The sequence below is a fragment of the Amphibalanus amphitrite genome, unplaced genomic scaffold (assembly GCF_019059575.1).
Source record: "Amphibalanus amphitrite isolate SeventyFive unplaced genomic scaffold, NRLGWU_Aamphi_draft 000652F_arrow, whole genome shotgun sequence".
Lineage (NCBI taxonomy): Eukaryota > Metazoa > Arthropoda > Thecostraca > Balanomorpha > Balanidae > Amphibalanus > Amphibalanus amphitrite.
Window position 1 is genome coordinate 141,328 of NW_024882146.1, and position 9,467 is coordinate 150,794.

General features: G+C 45.7%; 1 protein-coding gene and 1 long non-coding RNA gene across 17 annotated transcripts; both read right to left on the reverse strand.

Moving 5' to 3' along the window:
* Positions 1 to 159: 159 nt before the first annotated feature.
* LOC122364011 (RNA exonuclease 4-like) lies at positions 160 to 9,431 on the reverse strand. Of its 16 annotated transcripts, none has more exons than XM_043333958.1 (6): positions 8,909 to 9,012; positions 3,300 to 3,522; positions 2,697 to 2,774; positions 1,974 to 2,233; positions 1,509 to 1,702; positions 160 to 1,032 (listed from the first exon to the last, which is right to left on the reverse strand). In XM_043333958.1, the coding sequence occupies exons 2-6, from the start codon at positions 3,513 to 3,515 to the stop codon at positions 686 to 688; spliced, it is 1,095 nt and encodes a 364-aa protein (XP_043189893.1). In that variant the 5' UTR covers positions 3,516 to 3,522; positions 8,909 to 9,012; the 3' UTR covers positions 160 to 685. The 16 variants fall into 16 exon arrangements, with proteins under 16 accessions (XP_043189893.1, XP_043189889.1, XP_043189890.1 ...); XM_043333954.1 differs by having other exon boundaries at positions 8,940 to 9,000; XM_043333955.1 differs by lacking the exon at positions 8,909 to 9,012 and adding an exon at positions 3,945 to 4,229.
* On the reverse strand, positions 6,256 to 8,712 carry LOC122364013. The gene is made up of 3 exons (XR_006253472.1): positions 8,353 to 8,712; positions 7,680 to 7,823; positions 6,256 to 7,166 (listed from the first exon to the last, which is right to left on the reverse strand). It is a non-coding gene; the product is annotated as an uncharacterized LOC122364013 (long non-coding RNA).
* Positions 9,432 to 9,467: the final 36 nt, after the last annotated feature.

Consider the following 9,467-nt stretch of genomic DNA (forward strand, 5'->3'; position numbering starts at 1 on the left):
TTTGGGCCGAAAGAGCATGGTCCCGGAGAGCCTACGGTATGCATTACAAAAGAGAAAAAATCGATTAACGTCTATCGGATGGTCATTGCGGTAGAACTGCAACGTCACTTGTTATTCTGTACTCTTTGGGCAGTGATTAATTCCCAGGGGAAAACTCAATCCAAGGAGACATCCTTGTATTTCAAGGAGAGCTGGTAAGTCACCCAACAAATGTGACCGGTATGACATAATTAGCGTATCGGGATTCAAAAGGCATAAGCCGAACACTGACTTGTAGCAAACGGCACACGGGAACAGTGAACACATTACACAATCGCATCCGTGTCGTCACAACCGCATCATCCCACGTAGCTAACCAGCATAAACGATCAGCACTGGAAGTCACTGAGACCCAGCTCCGACTTTATCGTGACGTCATTGAGGCTCGTCATTAGCCGGCGTTTCATGCACAGCCTTCACCGCAAAATACCCTCCGCCGGCTGCGAACCATCTCGTCACACAGCTTCACGTCACTCATCAAACGCTCACAACAAAACTCACAGATTCCAAGGCAGTTTACCACCGCGACGCGAGACATCAGCGATGCGAAACAAATCCACCATGGTCATTGGTCAGTCGTCACCGGCGTCCCTGCCGGTATCCCGCCCCTGACAATGCCCCGATGCCGGTACGGCCCCGGCGCCGGTCACCGGGTGGCTCCGGGAGGTCTCCGACGCTGCCGCTCCGCCACGGCCGCCTCCCACTCCCGACGGTGCGTCTGGTAAATCTGCATGGTGGCGCGCGCGTCCTGCACAGAGTCGTGCTCCCCCTTCTGAATGTCGACCGCCAGCACCTTCATCGAGAGGTTCTTCAGGCTGGGTATGCCGCCGTTGAACATTTTCCGGAAGGGCTTGTAGCTGGCCGTGTCCCGGGTGTGCTTCTTGGGGTGGCTGAGCATCAGCACTTTGAGGTCGTTGTAGACGGCGTGACCGACCAGCACGCGGCCTTTGAGCAGCGCCGCTACCTCCCGCTGCACCACCTCAAACTCCTCACCTGAAAAACGGGACACGTCACACTGCACGGCCAGTCTCAATCTAGTACACCTTTCCGGTTGAAGATGACCGATGACGTTCCTTACAAGATGCAACGCAACTCAGGTATTGTTTACAGTACTCGTAACAGAAGGTATGTCAATAGTTATTCGTTAGAATTGTGTTTTTCTATTGAAAATCAAATCTGAGTTCCCTGACAATTTGGCAAAAGCTACCTGAGATCAGGTACATATGAAGAAGCACATGCAATTTGTTTGCTTTCCAAACCAATGTAGAATTGGGAGCTTTAAATGTGCTTTGCACCTAAAACACTTTGTCGCTGGAAAGTTAAATACCGGACACTATAGAGACAGACAGAATAAGCGCGAAAGCAAAATTCATTGACGAAGCCGAGCTATAATGCGCCAGCTAGCATAAGCAGCGGTCGCCACCTGGCGCCCGTTCCTCAGCCGATGAGCCTCGGCGACTCGGACTCACCCTTGACGAGGTCCTTAGGGCGGACGCCGGAGACGAACGTGCGGTAGTCGGTCACCTTCTCCTTGGGCTTGACGAACTTATCGTAGACGGGCTGGCAGAGCGAGTTGACGATGGAGACCCTGGCTAACATGTTCTCCTGGCCACTCTGACCGACGCCGACCATCTCGCAGTCCATCGCCAGGTACCGCGACGGACTAACGAAACGATAAGCGGGAGGCACAGCGGAGGTGAGAAGAGTTCTAGTGAAGCCAAGATGCCAGTCTACACATATTATAATCCATCTCTGATATTGCTGGGAGCATTACCAATCAATGCGAAATCTGACGTCACAATGCAACAATGGGCCCTGTTATGAGCGAAAGTACGCCCTCTAAGCTAAAAAAGTGACAACTTTTGTAATCAATAAAAACTACCTATGCTAGAAACGAAAACCAGCAATCCCACCCCTCTCCTATTAACACTTACAGCGGCGTTTTGGCGCTGGCCAGTTGGCTGGCCTCGTCTCGCTCCCCCTGTTCTCGCTGCTGCTCCTTGTCGCGCTGTTTCTGCTCCCTCTGCCGCTGTTTCTGGCAGAAGTCGCACGGCGGCCGGTCGTCACGCAGCAGCGACGGGTCCACGCCGTCAAACCACACCGGTGGCGGGCACGAGCAGCCGCGCTTGGCCAGACCGCGCGGCCGCCGCCGGGCGGCCGGCGGCTCCGGCGCAGGACCGGCCGCCTTCGCCGCCTGCCGGTCAACCGAGGACATAATGTCAGAGGACACCGCCAGACGCTCCACCGAGGACTGGACGGGCCTGGCCTGTGCGACAGTGGGTTCGTGACTAAATCTCCTCCACGACCATGACTACCTATCGGGTGAAGTCGGTACTCGGTACACCACATCACATTGAAGCTGTCACAATCAAAGTACCAACGATTCCTGGAAAGGTGGCTCTTGTCACGGCGATCGGCGCGGTGATGGCTGCATAATCCATGTCAGCTTTTCTCAGAAGAAGCATGTCATTGCAGGAGTTCTCCTGAATTACCATTCAAAGGAAACATAACATCAGCACTCAATATTATCAACGGTACATGTAACTTTCTGGGAAGATGAAAGAGCAACAAAAAGTAGGTACTTAAGATAAAAGCAGATTTACCAGGACAACTTTAGTATAGTTGGCTAGCAAGTACTATCCTTATGGGTAACTCACCAACACAACAATAGTGGGCAACTCTTGCAAAAAGGACAAGATCAGACCAAAGAGCCCATAAAGAATGAGATAAGGTATCTGAAAGAAAACCACTATTCAGAACCATATCTCAGCATAAAGCAATGACTTAAATTGTTCAAATCACAGTTTTAAGCTGCCAAATGTCACTCTAACCAATTATGCTATCAAACAAGTCACAAGTAAAATTACACACCTACTTGCTCAAATATGCAGGCCAACTAAATAGACCTAGACCTAGAATAGAACAGGATAAACACAAGAGAAACAGGCTAAAATGTTCATTTGTAATGTGCAGACACAGTCATATTCAAACTCATTTGTACACTGCAGGCCTTTCATAAAGACACCTACCCTTCAATTAGAAGCACAAATAAAACTAAAAACTAGGATTACAATAGCTTTAAAAAACACTTCCCAAAACCATGAGTATCATGAGCATTTAGCATGTTGATTATAAATCCAGCTCAGACCTCTAGTCACTAAGTGATCCATGCCTCCTTGAATGCCTAATATCTGCAATATTTAATGGCTATTGAAATTATAACTGAAATATTGCATTATGCTATTTATTCCATTCTTAACCTGTAAGAATGATTTCCAGTTGGATGAGATGTCCTCATTGGTGACAGGCTTTGGTACTGCTTTCTCTTGTACGTTGGCCAACAGCTTTCTTCGTGCAGAAGACTGCTTAGCCTGTCCTGTGGGATTCTTGCTGATAGGCTTGGGCTTTTTAGGAGGGGTTAAAGCCTTGGAAATATCAGGCTCTTCCCCTTCAACTCGTTTCTTAGCCTTCGACATTTCAGGTCTGAAAAATAGATTGTGCTATATTAAAATATGCAATATGCAAAACAAGGCAATGTTCGACAATGAGTGGGTAAACAGTTAAACTGTATTTTACATTGTGCCCTACAATTCTTAGACCATGAAGAGCAATTCATCAAAAGCATTTTATAATGGTTCAATAGAAGCCATTTAATCAATCATCTCCAAAATTCCATCAAGTCAAAGTAGCATTGTTTTAATCATTTCTGCTTCAAATACCTCAAGTTACCACTGATCATTGAGTATCAGCTAGACATAATCATGATATCATTGACAGACATGTGCTTGGATCCGAAAAAAATGGATCTGGGAGCTGATTCCACGGATCCTGATCTTGGATCCGTCAAATCCAATGCGACCAAATAGCAGCAGAAACATTGGGCCTGTTCCATTGGCTCCTCTAACCTCCTCAAAGCTCCTCAAAGCTCATGAAATCGTTCCAGTGGCTCCTCCAACCTCCTCAAAGCTCCTCTGAAACTCGCCTCAAACCTCCTCTAACCTGATCCGAAATGAAAGGGTGTTTTTCTGAGGAGACTATGGACGACACAAATGGCGCGGCAGATACAAAATAGGTGCGCCGTGCTGCCTAGTTATTGGCGTGCGTAATTATCGGATGAAATTAGGCAACTTAGCCAATATTCAAACAAATTTTATTACATATTTCATTTTTGGTCTACTATGTTAGACATGAGCTTGGGTGAAATGCGCCAGGATTGCAAATATTTTCTTTCCACAAACAGCTGATACCTCCTCCGAACTACGTTCCAGGGCCCTGTTTCACCGGTGATAGCAGAGGCCTCTTGCACCAAACTACCTAGCTAGGTAAAATAAAAAAACGGTTTCAGAATAAGCTAATCTAACAGTGGTAAATTTGTTTACAATAGCCCAATACATTGTCCTACATGTGCTTGCTAAATTTTGCACACAAATTGTTACATTTGAGACTTGGACTGGGTATACGATGCAAAATAATCCAAGCATTGGTGCAAGAGGATTTTGGTGCAAGAGGCCTCAGCACGCAGCTTTTACACGTGTCAAATTGGGTTTCCATGGAAACATCAACAGGCCCATTGCTCCAACACTACCACAAGTGTGACGTCAGCTCGCGCAATTTGATAGCAGCGTGGTAGCAGCATCCCGTGAAACACCGCCCTGTGGTCACCAAAATCGGGACGAAATACGGCCTCCTCCAACCTCCTCAAAGCTCCTCTCATCTTTTTTCTGAGGAGCCAAAGGAACAGACCCATTGCATAGGTACTGATTTTGGAATCTTAACCCGCGCCCTGCTGGGGGTCCTGGATTTCCACGCCCTGCTGGGGGGGGGGGTGTTTGAACACCCCCCCTTCTAACTCGGCTCCTGGGCCACGTAGCTATACGCGGAAGGCGGCGTTCGAAAGAGCGTCAAAAATAATGAGGAAATCACTTCGGTCAATTTTTTGGTCAGGTCAAAGGTCAGGTCACCAGAGGTCATTGAAGGCAAAATTTCGCCGATTTCCAGGTCGAATGTCGAAAATTTCCAAGAAGCCAACGCATAACTCGGGAACCAATAGAGCTACAGCGCCGCAGAAAAGCGCATTCGATAGCCCTATTAACGCCCTTTCTGAGTAATTCTCTCAGATTTGACCTACCGTCAACGGTTTTGCCTGCAGGGGGCAAAAACTGCAAAAATAGCCGATTTTTTCGGAAACAGTTTTTCTGCAATAACTTTTGACCCAAGCCTTGTACGAGCTTACTTTTACCGGCATCGTGTTCCTCTCGTCAAGACGCATCGAATGAACTATAACTTGACCTTGAAAGGTCAACTTGAAAATTTGACCTCAGGTCAAGGTCATGACCTGACCGGAAAGGGTCATGTTGCATATCAGTCGATCCGTATCGTCGAGCTGAACACATCTAAGGCGTTTTCATCGCTCTAGCATGCCTCTATCAAAAGTTATTTGCGAAAAACTGTTAGATACCATTCGTGACCTAAGATGACCTCGGGGCATAAACAGGGGTCACGGACACCATTTTCATGTTCAGTGTGTCTAAACCACTTGTAATTCAGTGTTTGGGAGTGTTTATAATGTCTTTCGTCCAAAAGAGGCGCATTTCAATTTTCTCCCATTGACTTATAATGGGAGGTCGCAAAATTGACCTGACCTTAGGTCATCGATATCAAAATTCTGAGATATACATTTTGTACATGCTATTGCTCTTAGCAATCGCTGAAAGTTTCAAAGCGATCGGTCACTCGGTGTAGCTATGACAGACATTGAAACTTTTTATGAGGTGAGGTCACTTCAAGTGACCTGGTGACCTGACCTTGAACGACCTTGGTCTGAAATTTTCACAACATGTGTAGAATGGGGATGTTCGCGCTAAGAGTTCCGAAAAGTCTCGCCAGGTGGCAGCACGGTATGCTTTGGACACAACGCGCCGGCCGGGCGCCGGCCGGGCCGGGGATAACACTGCGGGCGGCGACGGCGGCCGACGCGCCGCGAACGGAAACTGCGTTTCATGTCTTTTTCAGGTTCATCATTTTGCTAAAATGAGTAGCTACGGCTGATTTCGCTATTAGGAATACAATGACGCGTGTGAAAGGCAAACTACTACATCGTCATTGAACGGAAGGAAAGGGAGCTGATCGAATGGTCACCAAAAGCTACGGAGTACGAATGATTCGATGTTATCACATATTTTAACTTACACAGTTGAAATAAAAAACCTTATTACATTCAGACATATATTCACACGCATGAAAGTAATCGATTTACAGCACACATTCCATGACAAGAACGCAGTTCATGTCGGTCTTAAGTTGACATGTAGCGCTCGTCACTGTCAGATAAGTCAATCACATCCCTGTTGTTTCTACAGACTATTCACTTAACCCTTCATCCGGCATGCGTTCATTCTGTAATGATGGGCAACGAATCACCGGCGATTTCTGCGTGGCTCTATGTGACATCCAGCATCCTCGTCCGTTCCCCAGGTCATTTGGTTCGGTTACTTTCAAAGTATAGCAGGCCCTTCCTCAGTCAGGCTTGATGGATCCACCGTCACTTTGCGCGGTACTTTTAAGACATACCGTACGTACCTACTACCAATACGACTGACTGATTACAATCTGATGCGAAGGGGACGATATCTCGTCGGTCTATCAATTATTACGAGCGAGCGAGCGCAGCGAGCGAAGTGAGTCTTTTCAATATAACGGAAAAATCTCGGTATGAGCGGCCCGGCCCGGCCCGGCCCGGCCCGGCCTGTAACGCTTTTGAGAGGCTTACATCTCAGCAGCCGCTGGACCGACTGGCCTGCGGTCTTTTTTGTTGGGTAGCCCCATCCCTTCTACCCCGTAATTGACTACTTTTGATACATCTCAGTGACCGTCGTGGCACGTGCCACGTGAAAAGTCAAGGGTGTTCAAGCTGTTTTGCAAAAGTAGTGATTTTGAGAGGCTCATATCTCAGCAGCCGCTTGGGCGATTGGCTTGCGGTAAATTTTGTAGGGTAGCAGCATCCCTTCATCCCTTCTTGCTGATGTCATTTGTAGCAGCAGTGACAGTGGTTACTTCAAATCACAGGATATTCTGGTAGCATCCATGCTCTGGAATCTGGATCATTCTGATCAATGCAGCATTTGCACCTGTGAATAAATGAAAAATGGCATAAGACAGTAGGAAAAGATCTTGGCAAGTCATAGTGAGATATACATGTTTAAAATGCATGGATAAAAGGACATTACATACTGAAGCAATGAGCAAAACTCTGCAGTTTAAGCACAGTTGAAATCTGATATGATGACCTGTATACAGTGACATCATCAAGACCCATGAACTTAACACAAAGTATTTGCAATTTTGAAATGCACTTTTATCGTAGGTTGCCTATGAGGGTGAAAATTTATTTTGAAAAGCAACAAAACACTTGCCCGCATTTAGTTGCTAAAAAAGCTGAATGAATATTTTAAAATAGTGTTCACTTCAGTGTGAATGAAAACTTAAAGTAAACATTTATTTACCTGACAAAATGAAGATGTTTTATCAATGATGAGTAGCTTTAGGTGGTGCTGAGTAAAAAAAAAAACATTTTGCAAGAAAGGCTATCAGTTACTTCTGGATGATATACTGCATTGCGCAAGCTGTTCACCAACTCCTACCTGGTCTTTCACTGGGATCCCTCTGTATGCCCCTCAGAACTTCATCCGCAGGGCTGGTTCCTTCTACGCAGGTCCTCTGCCTTCCTTGATTCCTCGGACTCCATCCTAACAACTCCGCACCAGAAGCATGACTGCACTGGGCACCTGTAACACCATGTAGGATGATCAATGTTTGCAATAATTCATAAATAGTAGGTAGCTTAGTGTTCTATTGCATTTACCTCCTAGTTGCTGGTGTCAAAATAGATACTATTTGTCCTTTTCCATCATAAACTTTATCTGCATGCAATATCTTTGGTACCAGACAAAGTAGAACACTGCTAAGAATGCTTGCAATGAATCTTATAAGAATGCATTGAATTTATATGATCATTCTCAGCAGCATGTATCATCTTTTAATGCCTTTCTCCAAGGGCAAGTCAATTTCCTATATTGATATGCCCACAAACTTATACAGGTGAATTACTTCACATGGGCAATACAAGATCCAGCTATAAGTTAGACTATTTTATACTCTAAGTTATGCTCACAAAAAAAATGTATGGAAACGTGTTACATCCATGGGATTACCTGTACCGTTCGGTGTCGGTCTATCTTCGGCTTCTCGCCTCTCTTTGGCTACGCCAGTCGCCAATTGAAGCCTTTCTAAGTCTCCTGTCCTTTGTAAACTCACCTTTCCATGTTTGTGACACTTGCAGAATATAAATTCACAACCCATCTGAGCAAAATTCAAATTAATTACTATCAAATTCACCGAAATTCAGTCCCTCGAACCGACACCTCACGGACTTCACATAGTGCAAAACACAGTGGCGCATTCGCCGCCACAGTTTCTGTGTCCAAAGAAGGCAGTGCTGCCACCTGGTGAGGAAATAAGCCGAACATTCCCATTGATGTATGATAAGGTGTACCAAAAAGCGCCGCCGTTTTTGAGGTATTTGCGAAAAACCACAAGGGGGGGGGTGTTCAAACACCCCCCCCAGCAGGGCGCGGGTTAAACACCACAAAAAGCGACATTTGCCTCCTAAAACATCGACGAAAGCAAGCCCCACTGGGCAGATAATGTTAAATAATGTAAAAATATGAAAAATTTATCAATGAAATCCGCTTAGGACTTTATCTTGACAACTGTGATCTTGACATTCGATCTCCTAAAGTTCAGCGCAGTTCAGCGTTAAAAATAATTTAATAACGAATGCTGTTCTGGGCTCACGCCAAGTACACCATACATTCCAACGACTGATGCAGTGACACACTGACACAAAGCTCGTCACGTCCGGATCCAAGAGGCCAAAAGGCCTTCCTAAATTCCGCATTTTATAAGTATAAGTATAAGTATAAGTGTTCTGCTGCAAATTTGACCAGCAGCATGCTGCAGTTTCTCGGCTTTTCATTGGTGAAATCCACGTTGTCTATGCTAATCACCAATGAGATGCCGAGATATGCTAGCAGATGCAAATTCAGCAGACTGCTCATTAAATAAACAGAGAATGAAGGCAGCAAAGCTAGGCAATCTTTAAAAAACGTGCATTAAAAGTGACGTCAATAGTAAATACCTTTAAAGCGAAATGGCTGTTCATAAAGATGGCTTTAAGCTATTTTTATGTGCATAAATAACTATCTTTACACTTATGCTGACTCAAATTCAACTAGCCAGGGGGCAATTCCACGACAAATCACCTAATTTTTTTCCAATTGTTCACCATGACCTCTCCGATTTTGCTCAAATTTGGCATGTAAGTTGACCTATGGGCACTACTTCGTCCCAGTAAATTTTTAGTCTCTAGG

What these genes read in the sequence shown, in the direction of transcription:
- LOC122364011 (XM_043333954.1), bottom strand. Translation starts at nt 8,995, where the DNA reads ATGCGGAATTTAGGAAGGCCTTTTGGCCTCTTGGATCCGGACGTGACG. An exon ending in TGCCCACTATTGTTGTGTTG is followed by an intron (nt 2,234 to 2,696) that starts GTGAGTTACCCA and finishes GTTGACCGGCAG; the next exon opens with GCGGCGAAGGCGGCCGGTCC. An exon ending in CCCTAAGGACCTCGTCAAGG is followed by an intron (nt 1,033 to 1,508) that starts GTGAGTCCGAGT and finishes CCCGTTTTTCAG; the next exon opens with GTGAGGAGTTTGAGGTGGTG.